At 29.2% G+C, this 16,719-nt stretch overlaps 1 protein-coding gene across 1 annotated transcript; it reads right to left on the reverse strand.

The window, feature by feature from the left end:
- Window positions 1-13,268: 13,268 nt before the first annotated feature.
- Window positions 13,269-14,550, reverse strand: LOC106796621 (uncharacterized). Its single transcript, XM_041011038.1, has 4 exons — window positions 14,496-14,550; window positions 14,007-14,411; window positions 13,791-13,925; window positions 13,269-13,655 (listed from the first exon to the last, which is right to left on the reverse strand). Exons 1-4 carry the CDS (start codon window positions 14,508-14,510, stop codon window positions 13,269-13,271), a joined length of 942 nt encoding a protein of 313 aa, XP_040866972.1. The 5' UTR covers window positions 14,511-14,550.
- Window positions 14,551-16,719: the final 2,169 nt, after the last annotated feature.

Genomic DNA, 16,719 nt, shown 5'->3' on the forward strand with positions numbered 1-16,719 from the left:
TAACTGCTATTATTTTCAACCAAGCCCGGTCCAAAGAGATATCTTAAGTATATGTTTTTTATGGCCAAATTGAGGTTCTTTTATCACACTTGTTTGTAATTTTTTTTAGTAAAATTAGTACTTTTGTCTTCAAAATTTAATTTATATTTTTTATTTTGAAAACACAATTACATATACAACTAAATATAACTAAAAAAATTGAGGAAGAGTTTTATTGCTTTCATAATTATAATGGTCTAATCTTTTTCTTAACCATAAGATATTTAGAGTTTTTATTTGATATCTAATTAATTTTCTCTTATGGTATAATTGATCAATTTTAGAATAAAGTGACATTATCGATCATAATTTTATGTCTAAACTAAAAAAAGATGTAATCAAAATAATTTTATCTTGTATAATGATATCATTTAACTCGATTATTTTTTCAATGATACTTTTAAGAATATGATTTCGTACCAAAAGAAAATTGTATATGAAGATCAATCGGGTAGAAGAAAGATTAGACTTAATTTGTTTTAATAATTAAAATTATTAAGAAAAATGTTAACAAAATAAGTCGATAATATAATATAAATACTAAAGTATTTAAAATACTTTTTAATGTATGTATCACTTATGCTGTAAAAACATGTATTTATCACTCATATGGTGTTATTCATAATACCTAAAATATAAATTAAATATCCATTTTTTCAGAATTAATAGTTGTTACTGTTAAAAAAATTTAATTTAAAACTATTTAAATCACCAATGTTATAAGAAGAATTGAATGAAATTATCATATTATTTATTGAAAAAATATTAAATTTACTTAATTATAATTTATTGATTAAAAAATTCAGTTAAAAAACAAACAAAATGATAAAATATATCATATTAAGTTTCACAGATAATTTTTCCAAAAGTGTCAAAGTTTTATGCACGGCTCTAATTATTAGTTTACCTAAAATTTCTTTTTTTTTCTCCATTATTTTTCTTCCCTCATTATCAACAGCCATGCCCTATATATAAAAGTTTTATTCTTATTTTTCATAATGTACCAAGTTGTATCATGTTGGAAAAAGAGACAATTGATGGTGTCAAGTTTGTCAAATGATTACATGTCCCAGCAAGCAAAGGTTTAGAAAAATTATTGATGGGGTACATCCAAGAGTGCATTATCCATATGGACTGGAGCTTGGATAGATATTGAAGCCCTGGTCCTTTGAGTTGGGATAGGATTTTATAATCTTCAAGTGTGTTTTTAAACTTTGAAGGTACTGTGAACCACCACAAAGTTTTCAACATTAGAAGACAAATGGAAATACATTTGATTAATTAGAAACCTCATATAATGGAGACTTAAATTGGGAAGGGAAATGTTTGTTATAACTCCAATTTCCTTTGGCACAATTCAAATAAATTTAAAAAGTTTAAGAACAATACTCAAGTAATAACAAAATAATTCAAGCATAAAAATTCATATATTCAAGCAGTAACAAGATATGGAAAAGAAAATTAAAACATAAAATTTCAACATCAAAAGTCTGTCATCAAGAAGAATCAGAACATAGAAAAATTACATCAGTCAAATTCAACTAAGAATAGTGAATAAAATTCCAACATCAAAATTCAACTAAGAACAATATCTAAATGGTAAAATTACTAAGTCCCTAAACTGGTTGAGAATTTTCAAATAGGTTCATAAATTATTATTTTTAACTGGAACCTTCTTCTTGTATGTTATATTTAATCGAGTCTCTAGCTGATGCAAGAGAGACGCTAATTTGAAATTAGCATCAATTTAAGCCAACACTGAAGTTTTTTGTTTTTAAATTAAGATTAAATTGTAATTTTGGTTCTTCTAATTTCTCAAATTTATAATTTTAGTTTTCTATAAGATATGATCTCCCAATCTTATATATTAATGATTTTGATCCTTCTAATAAATTATTAATAAATAATTCTAACTAATATTAAGTTAATTATAAATTAATCAAAATATTAATTATTAGAAAAAATTATAAATTAATCAAAATATTAATTATTAGAAAAATTGAACAAAAAATTATTGATCATAATTTTTCACAATAGTTTTTTTCCTCTTCTCCACCAACACCTCTTTTACTTTCACCGTCCCATGTGACTTCACCAGTATTAACACTATATTAGGATTAATAATTTTTTTATTAAAGTTTTTTTATTGATTAATAATTTTTATTTAACTTAAAATTAATTTAATATCTCTAATGATCATAATTAATAGTTAATAATTTATTAGAAGGCCAAAATCACAAATTTATAAAATTATAAGGGACTAAATATTATAATTAAAAATTAAGAAAATCAAAATCATCATTTTAGAAAATTAGGAGATCAAAATTATAATTCAGTATTTTCTTTAACCTTGTTGACTTGATCAATTAACCTTTTGTTGACTTGATCTTGATCAAATCGATTATTGCGCAATTCAATTTCTTTGAGAATAAGTCGAATAAAATTATTTGCTTACACATGTTTATACTTGTTCAAGCTGGCACACTTTTTTTGTTTTATTGCATTCAACTTGAAAATTAAGTCAAAATTGGTTATTTATACTTGTTAATTGGCTAATCAAGATCTTAATCTAATTCAAAAAATTAAGATTTTGACTCATATAAATGTCATCAATTGAAAGCTAATCGTTGTTAGATTGCAGAACTTTTAGAGAAACACTATAATTGAATTCGAAGTCTCGAAATTTTTTCCTCTAAAAAATAATTATCGTAATTTTCATTGAGAATCAAACTGTACTGAAACACAAACACTAGCTAGAATATTCAAAATTTGAATCAAAACATACAATCATAACATACAATCGAATCAAAACTAGATATGGAAGAATGTTAAACAGATTTATATATACGATGCTTATTGAATTATTTTAAAAGTTAATAAATTATCATATATTGAATTGTAATTAGATGATTATGTAACATATATAACTCTCCTTCTCTAATTAAAATTACTTAAAAAACTACTATCCATATATAACTCTCTTTCTCTAATTAAATTTACTTAAAAAAGTCTAACTTTTCCACTTCTTGTTTATCATTAAGAATGGCTAAAACTGTATAATTTTTTTAATTTAATTATTAATAGAGTGCGTGTTTGAATTAAAAAAAAAGTGATTCCATAATATAATTTTTAGGTTTTTAAATTATTTTATTAATTTTTTTAGGGTAATTATATTTAAATTTTGTAAAAGTCTTAAAAAAGTAACTTTTGTTTTCATTTAATTTTTTAGAACATACATAATTATTTTAATTAGGAAAATTTATTTAAAAAGAAAAAAAAAGCCCTTAACGTGGTACCACAGTCCACACTACTACCACCTCTCCATTACACCAGTGCGACCAGTGAGATTCAATAATTCAGATTTACAACTTTATATATGTACTCGTTGAACTTTGTTTTAATTATTTGAATGACATATCCCCGATGTTTTAACTAAATCATGTACCTGCCTTCAACAAAAAAACTAAATCATGTACCCCTTTAATTTATATGTATACCTGAATGTAACTGTCTTTGTCGCCCCCTCCCCCACCCATTATGTTTGTCCATGCACGCCACCCAACATGATTGATGAACCTTACAACATTTTCTGTGTGTATAAAAGCTTTAATTTACAATTGTTCAAGAATTATATACTATGATATATATGAAGAGTTATATATATTTCCAAGAATTATATATATGGCCCTGAGCATTTAGATGGTTTCTGTTTTGTGACACATGCTGACACAATGACTAAACAGCTTCTAGCATGGCCCCCCTCCTTTAATCTTTTCCCCCCCTTCTTCTTCTTCTTCTGTTCATAAAGAAACCCAATTCTTTGCTTGATAATTTCCACTGAATGTTAGTCATCATTCACAAGCATGATCAGTTCTTAGAAAGTTAATGCATGTAGCATCATCTTTATCATGATATCATATACGCAATATATATGGTATTCTGTTAATGTGACCTTTTAGCTAGAGTTGTAAATAAAATACACGGTGGATGGTTTTTGTCATATATGCCTAAATGTCATTTATTATTATTGCATTGAATAACCGCATTGAATCAATAAAAAGGTTGAAAATGTTAGTTCAAATTTTATTAATTAGGATAAGAATGATGAGAAGAATTGCCAAAGAACAAAGTCATTTTGACTTTTATATATCGAACACTTTGAATTCTTTGTCTATATAGATTTAATTAGAATATATTTTTATAATATCATCTTACCATAGATGGTCATATAATTAAAATTTATCATTTTTTGTAATAGTTATTTTAAAACATTTTCAATTGGTTCATAGTGTAAAAAAATTCACACTAACATTGTATCAAAACTAATCTCTCTCTTTCTCTATATATTATGTATCATGTATTTAAATTTTATTCATATTAAATGAGTTTTTTAAGGCTTTCTCATTAAAACTTCAATAAAATATTTCAAATATGAAACAGGCAAGTTTAATACACATATTAAAAATTGTTAATTACTGTGACATTATAAAAGTATTAATCCAATCGGGGAACATATAGAAGAAGGGTCAATTAGTCAATATTCCCAGTTTGGCAATAATTAAGCTACCTCGTTTTATCTGTCAAAGGAAAATGTTCCAAGTTGGGTTGTAATTAACAATCAACTATTCATTGGCATGCTGACAATGAAACGCTACAGAGTACAGAGGCATCGCTTCTAGCTCTTTATTTTATGCATGTCTAAATATATCTAGTAAAATCCACGAATTAATGTTTGAATCATGAATTAGTTAGTTGATGGCGGTGATTATTTCATTTTCTATCTATCTGAAATCAATTTTAACTTGTGCTGTAATTTGTCTTCGTATCAGACCAAGCAAAAAAGAACAAGGGTAAGACACAATACCCTTTCGTATAGGACATGAAAAGACATAACTCCTTTAAAAGCACCTATCATTGCAATGTACTACCGTTTTCTTTCACTATCTTCCCAGAAAGAATTTAGCGTCACACGGTTCTTAATTATGGCAAAGACGATAAAAATAAATAATCCTGTAATTAAGTATCCATAATTGACACTACTACCCAAATTAATAGAATCATTCCTTATATAAGTATCATAGATTCCCTACCTCCTAATTTATAACAGAATCTTAAAAGGATGATATACATGCAGTAATTTAGTATACTTGCTGATATTGATATATATAAATAGGAAAATATCTTTTCATGGTTTAATCATGAATTATGATTCGTTATTTAGTAATTTTTAAGTTATATATACATGTATTGGTGGATATCACATTTAAGAGTGACAATTATCTATCAACCCATATGTTTCATAAGAGATAATTAAGTTTGACATAAATTTGAACTGTGATTCGTCCCTTTTTATAAATTTACCTCTTCAACTAAATCTAGGTTTGTATTTGGATATATTTCCTACTTTACTTTTAATACACTTTTAGAGCGATACCGAAAGAATATATCAGCTTATAAGGAATTTTAATTTAATTTAACTTTTTGTAATAAATTATTCTAATGTAGGTTTCTTTGAGGATTTGAGGTGACATAATTAGAGCATTCAACAGTGTGATCTATCTACATCTACCTTTTGACCCATTTAGGCCTTTATCCATGAGTGATTACATTGATTTCGGTATGCTCGAGATGGGAAGTTGGTTTCTATTATCGTGGAGTTGACGCTCTTTCCTTAGAATGAGTTTCATATATAATCCAATGTGATCGAATGGATTTGGGTTCCTATTGGAAAAATACATAGTCCTCCAACCTTGAACTAGTTAGAAGGGCTAAGAGGCTAAGGGTGAGCGAATCAGATTGAGTTTCGAGCCAGGAAGCTACACAATCTTATAACCTAGAGCTAAAAGATCGAAGAGATTAAGGATGAACAGATAGAGCCGATCCACCTGTAAGTGAAACTTAAAACAATTTTTTTTTAAAAAAATTACTTTAAATGAGATAACTATGAGACTTTTTTTCCAACATATGTCACCTTTTTCATAATAAATGAGATATTTTTTGCTTTATAAAAATTAAAAACAAATCATTTTTATTGATAGACCTAAAATTTATACTTTAATTATTTTACTTTTGTGCTCACCCTACAACACTTTATTTCGGGTTCTAACAAGGAGGATGCACAAGTACTTTTATTTAAACCTTTCCCAACTGATGAAGTCTTCACCTAATAATTAAAATAATTATAAAATTTTAATGATTAGAATTATTCTCAGCCTAAAATACTTCCATATTTTCCAACAATGGCAGGAGACCAAATTTGATCCTTAGAGGGTTGCATTTAATTTCAAGAGCACGAGAAGATGATTAAAGACAAAATTAATTAAGGACTTAGACACTTACACTGTTTGTTTTTGACCGTTCCTACTTTTCATTGCACGTGCAATCTTATCTTTCTTTACAGTAGATTGGCTTTGAAAACGTGATCCAAAGGAGATACTACATGTGGATGAAGATGTGCGTGCCATTACACTAAGTTTAGGCAGGAGATATAAGTGCCTTCCAGAGTATTGGCTACTCTAAAAGCTGCAGCTGCTACTATATTTGGGGAACAAGCAAAGGAGATGACCAAGAACTTAAACTGCACAAATAATAGTCACAAGGATGAAAAGTCAATATTGGCTGCCACTAAAAGATTTACACTTTTATAAATTAGAACAAACTTTCTTTTTCTTTTTTTATGGACCAAGTTTTATCAAAAGACTGGAGTATTAATTTATCTAACTGTAAAAACCAATAAATTAACAATCAATATTTACTAATAAAAAAATAAAATAAATGAGACAGAATATTAACTTGACTACTTAAGCTTTAACCAGTAAACAAAAGTATTACAACTTTACAAGGTTAAATAAGAGGGAAAGAGACAAACAAACTACAGGATCGATACGCTAATTAATCAGAACGAACTTGATTAAGTACATTCATATGCACTTCCCTCATTTATGAGTAACTAGTATTAGTATCCGTAAGGGAACACAGAGACATACAATATAAATGTAGAATAAAAGAAAAAATAAATTTTGTTTCGATAAAATAAAATATTGAATAATTTATTCAAGTGAAATGATAATAAATAAGACATAGATAATTATTGAGTAATTTTTACTAGTTACAGTAAATTTATAAAAAAAATCTACATACTATTTTAATTGTCATGTTAAATTTATTAATGTAAGTGATGTATGAGACACACATACTGTAACTGATCTCAACAAACATTATTCTATACATAGATGATAAATATTTTGTAGGAAAATATTTTCGTGAACGCCCAATATATATTATCTAACACCTAAAAAGAGTAAAAAAGAGAGAGAAAAATATAAGTAATATAAGTATGATATGATTGGAAGAGATATAGAACAATGAAAATTGTTGATGAGATGTATAAAATTATGAATGATTCACGTATTATTATTCTATTTTGTATTTACCCGCTAAGAAAAATTTAGATTCGTGAGAAATATTTCCTACAGGCTCTAACTTTTTATTGTTATTATTACCATCCATATATTTGTACTCGTTTAGACATTAAAGTTAAGAGATCGATACTTTTGTAATTAAGTAATTGAGTGAAACTTATAAGAATTAGTCATTCATGGAAATAGATATTAATTATAAGGATTAATACATTTTCATTTATATATATATATATATATATATATATATATATATATATATATATATATATATATATATATATCCAATTCCGTAGCTCTTCATACTTACAACTAGCATGAAAGAAGAAATTAAACAAAACACAATCACATCTGTGCGCACGTGTTTATTTGTCAAGCATCCTACTTATTTTTGGTATTGGTATTTTGGGTTGACATAGTATCATAATAAAAATAATTTATAGAACTTTGTAATATAGTACTAAATTATTACTCTCAAACGTGCTTCAAACTCCTGCCAAAATGTTAACTGTAAGAATATTGTAGATAAGAGCACGATAGTGAAAACAAAATGATTGCCCACAAAGCTTACTTCATAGTACTGAGGAATTGAATGAGGATACTTTATCTTGTTATAATACAGTGTAGGCATCCACTCAGTCAAAATACATTGGACACTGATTAATAGTACGGTGGCATAATGATGGAAGATTGATTCTATAATATTGCAAAATGACCTGCACTTAAATAACCACCAGTTCAAACAATTAGCTAGTTATAGTCACGGTTTTCACTAATTTATCGATCTGATACCCAATTCATCAGCAGAATAAAGTTAACAGGCATAAATCTTAATCGGGTCATTATAATTAGATGGTCCAGTTCATGAAACAGTCAGAATTTACAACACTGGTTATACATCCCTCGACGATATCGATACACGTCCAATGTCCCAAATACTTATTTGCAGCGGATTGATCTACTTGTATATAAAGTCCATGGCCAACAACTGATTTTAAGTTTTCTTAGAGTCCATGAAAGAGTGTGAAAGGTGCTAGTTTTTGTGTGCAGGTTTTATGTACACTGCCAACAAATCTCAATTTACTTATAATGAACCTTACTCGTCATTTTTGTAATTTACAAGAAATTTTACCTAAATCATAAAAAATATGTTAAAAAGAACGTATGTCATCTTATTTACACTCTTATAATAAGTAATGTCACTCATTTTAAACAGCCAGTAGATTGCATTGTGTCAATCCAACCCAGAGTCTTCAGATCATGTCCACTTTTCCTGTAAAGATGTTATCCTTGTGTTGTCTCACTTAATTTTATTATTCTTGGCTTGCCTTTTAAACAGCTCTTTCCATCATAGATAATTTTCTGCAGCACATAGGGGCCTATGGATGATAGGAAGGTTAAACATCTGGGTAGTTACTTTGGTTCACTGCTTTTTCGTCAATATATATGTACTCTAACCAATGTGTAATCTTCAACTAGCTAGGAGTTATTCGATTTATATATGTAGAATCTTGGTCACTGTTGAAACTAGTTCTTGATTACAATGGATCGAACTTTGTTGCTAGCTAGTTTCTGAAAGATTATACTATAGGTTATTATCCTTATATACCCTGTTTCAATCAAATTTCGCTATAAACCAACTTACAATTAATACTTTACTGATGCAAATAGACGACTGCAAAACCTTTACGGACGTCACTTTTTGAAGACAAGATATTTGATTTATCAAAAAAAAAAAAAAAGAAATGAAGACAAACAGTCTTTGCATTACCATTTACCACAACTTTTTTCTCAATTCCTAATTATAAATTCTCAAATTTAATACTGATAAAAATTTCAAATTTAATTTGAAATAAATTTGTAATCTTTCTCTCTTTATTTTATATTTTTCTTATTTCAAATTAATTACCTATACTCTAACCAAAAGTAATTGGTCGTAGGGAAACATTACCCCCTAATGTTAGGGTCCAAAATGTCACAGCCATTAATTATTTTACAGAAGACTTTACCTAATTATAGCTCAGATTTAAATGCTAGTTCCACATTTTATTTCATCTTTGAAAATGCCTAGTCAAGAGGAAAAAAAATAATTAAACTTTAAAATTCGCTATGCTGCACCTAATTAAATTCTTATATAGTTATATTTTTTTGTATCTACAATATTTAGAAGCATTTATATAATGTACAACAGGTAATGTACTGGTAATTATTTCTGATAAAAAAAGACATGTACAGGTAATTAATAATTATAGATAACCAATCAATACAAGCTTTAGACAAAGGACAACAGTGGAAATCAAAATCAAAACTTTATTGTCGCTTCTCTTTAATTCTACCATTGGAGGTAACCCTAACGACTGCGTGTAGATTTTAATCATAAAATCATTGGGCCCTACCAATTAACATTGATTTGGGAAAGTTGCCTAGGGTGTGAAAGAAACTTTAGGGCCATCTAATCAAATCATAGAAGAAAAAAGATAATACAATTAATGCAATGAAGAACTTGCTCTTATTAATCAATTTAATTTATTATAGTTAAACTCTTGGTAGGAGACAAGTTCCTCTCATAATGGACGAAGATGGGTATGATTTCTGCTTTCTGTCAAAAGCTATACTTCAATAATGAATACAGCTTCAACCAAAAAAATCCAAAAGAAGAACCAAACAATTCTATCTTGGTATCCAGTTAACTCCACAGAACACAAACAACCTAGTCAAGTTCTGATGTTGAGGGGAAAAGCCAATGGAATACTCCAACATGAAAAATATCTGTATACCCACTTGAGGTACATGGGTGCCCTCTATGTATATGTAAAGTTTGCAGAATAACTTGTGTTACTTAATTTAATGCCCTAATCACTAGCAAATGTCCTTTTTCTTCTGGCCCACACGTACATTAATTATTTTATTAGATCATATATGACTGGTCGGAATTCATGAACTTCAGATACTTTCAACATGAGGGGAAGATGAATTAATTATAGGCTTATCATCCATCAGAATCATATATGAATTCCTGAAAACTTAGTACATAACTAATTTCTGATTCAAAGGAAACAATTTATTTGAGGTAACAACCCCTCACTATCAACATTTTAATTTGTTTTAGTCTGCACAAAGTCAGAATTATTTATCTATATCCAGTTGTACAAGTTAGACAAGTGGGTAGCCATTTTGTTTATAAATGATTATGATCAACTGATTAAAACCCACAAATTATGTGTCTCTATACAATAAGGAAAAAAAAACAAGGGGGAAAGAAACAACAAGTTTTGAAACAAATGAGTTGAAATTGAAGCTTGCAATTTCAACCACAAATGCTTTCTCGTTCCTTTTTCCTTATATAGTACAGACAGGAAAAAAAAAAAAAAAGACAAAAACCATCCATACACACAGAAATGAAATTAAAGGCATTTTGAGAAAATTTAAGCACGACTTTTTTGGAGGATAATTGTGCTCTCGCAATCAAGCACTCCCTACTACATATATTATCGTGTATGTACTACTACACAAATTAACCAGTGCTTAATTTGTTGTCATAGTTATCTCATCCTGCTTGAAAACAACCCCAGACCAACCCCTTTGCTTTGCCATATATCGTGTGGTCCTTGTAATTATGCCATCTAAAGTGGTCTTGATCGAGACTGCTATAGCTAGAGAGAGAGAGAGAGAGAGATAAGTATCGGTGGGGAGGACGGCATGTATAAATGGAAAGACACAAAGAGAAAGGGAGAGAAAAAAACAGAATTTTTTTGGTGTAGTACTATATAGAGTGCTTTCAAGTGTGGATGGACTATTGCCACCATTTTGACAACCAAGTTGAGAGAGAGAGATCATGGGGTGTTTTTTTTTCTTTTTTATCCATGAAAAGTTGCAATTGGTTGGTTATTAATTAGGGCTTGATGGAAGGTGTCATACTCTATTCACATATATGCCAGTGGCAAGTACAGGCACACAAGTGCACAACTGCGCAAGCCATTTCATTTCTTTCTTCACACAGATGTGGTAGACAAAGAAAGAGAGAGAGAGTGAGGCTACTTTGCTATATATATATATCAAAGTAAGCATAAGCGATAAGCACACGCGGCACGCATGGGAAGAGAACCAACTACAACAACATGGCAAATTTCCCCATCTGGGGTAGTTTTAGAAACTATTTCCCCAGATGGGGTCGTTTCTAAAATAATTACAGCATGGGGCAGTTTTTTACGTGCATGCAAGACCCTAACTGGTGTCAGTGAGCAACCCGCCACACCCAGTGGCGATATGACCGTGCAGAGCCTAAGTCGCCGGTCCTAATGGCGAGACGCAGAAGCAGCTGGGAACCGCCAGTTTGACTGGCGAGTTCCATGGTACAGGCTGCAGGCGCTTTTGCAGGGGTGCAGGAGCTTGCTTTTCAGAAAAGGGAGTTGCAACTGCCATTGGCGAGTTGCCTGCAAGTTGCAACTCCCATTGGCGGGTTGCACAAGAAGAAATAGCCATCACCAATGGCGATTTGTTGGCTATAAATACCAGTGCTCACGTTTTGAACTTGAACTCACGTTTTCAGCTCCAAATTAGAAATAAATCTTTCATTGCTCACGGCTTCAAATTAGAAATTTCTTTCTTCTTTCATTGTATGCTGAGCTCTAGTTGTGTGTGGTCAGTGACTTAGAGTTTTCTGAATACAGAAAGAGCCTTGAGTTTTGTAAGTGTGTAGGGATTTCTGTTTTAAATTTGTTTGGTTGAAGTTAAATATTTGAATTAGGTTTATAATTTTGAAATTAATAATTTGTGTTATAATTTTTGTAACCTATATTTTTATAGCAGTTAGAAGGTATACTTTTTAGTAACTCTTTAATTAAATTAGTTTTATATTTTTATTTCGTAATATCCCATAAAATAATTTGTATTATTTATTTTTAAGTAATTTTTTGTAGCAGTTTCAATGTATAAATTTTATGAAATTTTTATTTAAATTAGTTTTATATTTTATATGATTGTTTGTGTGTATAAAATAGAAGAAATTTGCCATCAAAATTTTAATTGGTTTAAAATTTGGTTCTTGAGAGTTAAATTTGTGAATGAAGTTCGTAAATTTCTGTCAAATAAATTATATTATAAGATATTTTTGAAGTAATTTTTTAGACCAATTTGAAATTATAATTGTTAATAATTTTTTAATTAAATTAATTTTATATTTTATATCCCTTGTTTGTGTGTATAAAAGAGAAGAAATATGTCATGATATTTATTTAAATAAAAAAAATTTGAGTCTTGAAAAAAGTTGGTAAATATGAAAAAAATTATATAACAGTCAAAATAATTGTAATTGATAATAAATTTTTGTTATAATTTTATGTAAGTAATTATTTATAGAAGTAAATATGAAAAAAATTATATATAGGTCAAAAAAATTTGGTTCTTTAATTAGAAGTAGATTTTTGCTTTAAAGTAATTTTTTGAAGTAATTTTTTTATTTCTTAGTTTGCAGTAAAATAATTTATAACATAATTTTCTTGTAATAATTTATAATTAAAACTAGATTTAAGGTTTAAGAAAAAAATTTTAACTAATTTTTTTTATTTCTTAGTTTCCAGTAAAATAATTTGTATTTGTATTATAATTTTTTTAAAGTAATTTTTAATTAAAACTAGATTTTAGCTTTCAAGTTATTTTTTGTAAGTAATTTTTTTTTCTTAGTTTCCAGTAAAATGAATTGTATAATAAATTTTTAAAGTAATTTTTAATTAAAAGTGAATTTCAGCTTTGAAGTCATTTTTTATATTTGTTAGTTTGCAGTAAAATAATTTGTATTATAAATTTTTTAAGTCAGCAATGGGATGTGCCACATGGTCGATCCCACCTTCGGGCTTGACGATCCGGATTTCTTCTTGCGCGCTGTCTCCGCCCTTGTTCCTCAGCCTCTGCAGAAAACTCGTGACGCAAATCAACACCTAATAAATCACCCATAGGAGGGATTGCTCCAGGTACATCCCATTGCTGACCTAATGGGGCATTAGGTGTTGCCATTGGGGCATCATGTTGCTGCGAAGGGGTCATGGTCGGCCATGAAAAATGAGGCTGTGTTTCGGCAACACCACCAAACGAATGTTCGCTTGCAGACATATCAGTGTCATGGCCCTCGAAAGGATACTGATACATCTGCGAAGGATACTGAGCAAATGTTGGTGGCGTGTAATACATTCCATGACCACGCTGCTCCATATGTTGGGAAAAATCTTCCGCTTGAACAATCTCCCTTCGTCTGTCAAAACCTCGAGTTTCAACACTTGACTGAAGCATGTGAAACTCTTGTGGGGGAAATCGACGCTCTGATGCTGGACCATGTGCCACAGGCTCAGTGATCCTCTCTTGCTCTTGGGATAAAATCGCTAACTTTTCCACATATGGCACGAGATCATCAACTGTCCATGTGTTTCGCCCTTGGGGTGACACCATATACTGCAATGTCTCGGTAACTTCACCCTGCAATTATTAGGGTAAGGAAATTAATGTCGATGCTTTAAAAAGTAAATTGAAGTTAAATAATTAAAAAGAAATAAATACCAATGTAGCCGTGTTTGCATTGTTTGGGTCGATAAACATTTTTGTTTTGCGCCTATACCACACCATGTAATCCGAGTTAAAACTCAATAGGCCCTCTTGTCGAGCATAAACGTCGACCCTAAACTCAGCTCGATTATTCCACTGACTGATAAATGGGGCCAACAGCTGGAACCAATTTTCATCCATTTTGCCTTTCAGTGTTAGCCCGTGGACATTCCATGGTTGCGAAGGAGACTCCGGAATAGGTTGTTGCATTCCAAATTGTCGCAACACTCTATCCGGTTGGTGCCACTCTACAACATGGAAACAAATGAGTGGCACCACTGCGCACCACGACATACTGCCAACCAAACAAATGGGAGGCAACATCGACATAACAGTTGCTGTGTAAGGCTCCCACAGAAACTGCATACAATAACACAATTGTTAATTTATCTTAAACCATGACATTTTATTTATTATTTAACGAATATATCATGATCTTGTTACCTCATGTCGTTTCATGATATCCAATTTGCGACGGAAAACTATTAGATCATCATTGCCAATATGTTGGTTTCCACGTCGCAGCCACCTACAAAAAAAATATGAAATAATTAGTGCGGACGCGTTACATTATTGATTATTTTCAAATGATTTTTTTTTCAAAGCAACTAACCTGTGTCCGAGTGGTTTGTTTTCTATTATAGAAGGAGTTCTCTTTGGAGCCAAAGTCGTGCAGCGTTCCCATGCCCACAATTGGATTAAGATGCACATACCTCCGATTGATTTTATTTTGTAATCGGTGGCGCTGCACATCTCTCTGTATAAATAAGCAAGCACGGCAGGTCCCCATGCATACGCGCTGCACTGTTCAAAGTCCCGTAAAAATTGGAGGTACCTTAGGGAAACTTTACTGCTGCTTTTGTCAACAAATAGAACTCCTCCTATAAATCTGAGGATCCATGCACGGGTAAACCTTTGTAATTGTTCTACGTTACCATCATGGATATTTATTTCTGAAAAATGGTGAGCCAGCCAACTTAATTTGACCACACTACCTTGAAGTTCACCTTCCTGTGGTCTGACTCCCAATAATTCTTCACACAATTCAGCCCAATCAAGATTAGTCTGACCAATTAATAGTGCCCCCTCAGTATGAAGACCTAACAACACTGACACATCTTGAAGAGTAATCGTAGCCTCTCCGCATCTCAAGTGAAACGTGTGTGTCTCGGGCCTCCATCTTTCAATAAAGGCTGTAATTAATGAAGAATTAATTTTCAGGTACCCCATTTTCATTATCCAATAGAATCCTGATTGGCGAAGCAGAGGAATAATTTCCTCTGGTATTTCTTCTTGTCCTTGATACATGGGTACGGCTCGTCTGATATGTAGTTTTCTGTCTGCTTCTCCATTCCAAACATGTTCGGAAACATGTTTAGGTTGCAGCCATAAGACGTCTCCTTCTATTGGACCAGACTTAATGTGTATACTAGATGAAGATGATGATGAAGATGCCATTGATGCTGTAAAGTTAAATATAATACAAAAAATTGACAACAAAAATTTTACATTAAAAAAATTAACAAATTTAATAGCTACACAAATTTAAATAAATGTTCTAAAATAATCTACATATAACAAAATTACAAATTTAATAGCTACACAAATTAAAATAAATGACCAAATTAAAATACATAGATTTGGAACACGTACAAAAATTTAACACAAAAAAACATAAAATACTACCTAAAATAGTCTACAAATACAAAAATTAAAAATTACATACCTACACAAATTTAAATAAATTACCAAATTCAAATACATAACAAAATTAAAAATTTAAACACGTACATAAATTGTACACAAATAAACTTAAAATACTACCTAAAATAGTCTACAAATAACAAAATTAAAAATTAAATAGCTACAAAAATTTAAATAAATGACCAAATTAAAATACATAATAAAATTAAAAATTGTTACACGTACATAAATTTTACACAAAAAAACTTAATTTACTAAGTAAAATACTCTATACATAACAAAATTAAATATTAAAATACGTACATAAATTTAATTAAATGACCATATTTTTTTTCTAATTATTAAAATTTAAATTAAATCAAAAATATTATACACAAAAAAATGGTATTAAATCAAAAAAATTTCATGGAATAAATAATTTAAAGAACGTGTATATATATATATATATACATATATATATATATATATATATATATATATATATATATATATATGTATATATGTATATAATTAATAAAATATCATATATTTCAATAAAAACTATAAGTAAGTCAATTAAATAATATTCACATTCTAACTAAACCTAAAAATATCATATATAAAATACAAATAATATCATACAAACCTAATAAATCTAAACCAAATAATAATAACATAATAACTAAAATTAACCTAAAAATCATTTTATCACAAATAATAACATACAAATTTTAAAAATGTTAACAAAATCATATTAATAAATCCAATACAACTAACCTACAAATCATAATATACAAACTCAAATTTGTAACATAATTAACCTAACATATATCTATATATATAACGTGCAAATCATAAGAACCTAACTTAAATCATAATATACCACTATAATTAAAGAAAATAATATATATCAATTTAACTATAACTAATCTAACATATATCTAAATATATATAACATAACTAATAATATATTATTTTTAAAACC

Source organism: Glycine max, chromosome 17, assembly GCF_000004515.6.
Source record: "Glycine max cultivar Williams 82 chromosome 17, Glycine_max_v4.0, whole genome shotgun sequence".
Classification (NCBI taxonomy): domain Eukaryota; kingdom Viridiplantae; phylum Streptophyta; class Magnoliopsida; order Fabales; family Fabaceae; genus Glycine; species Glycine max.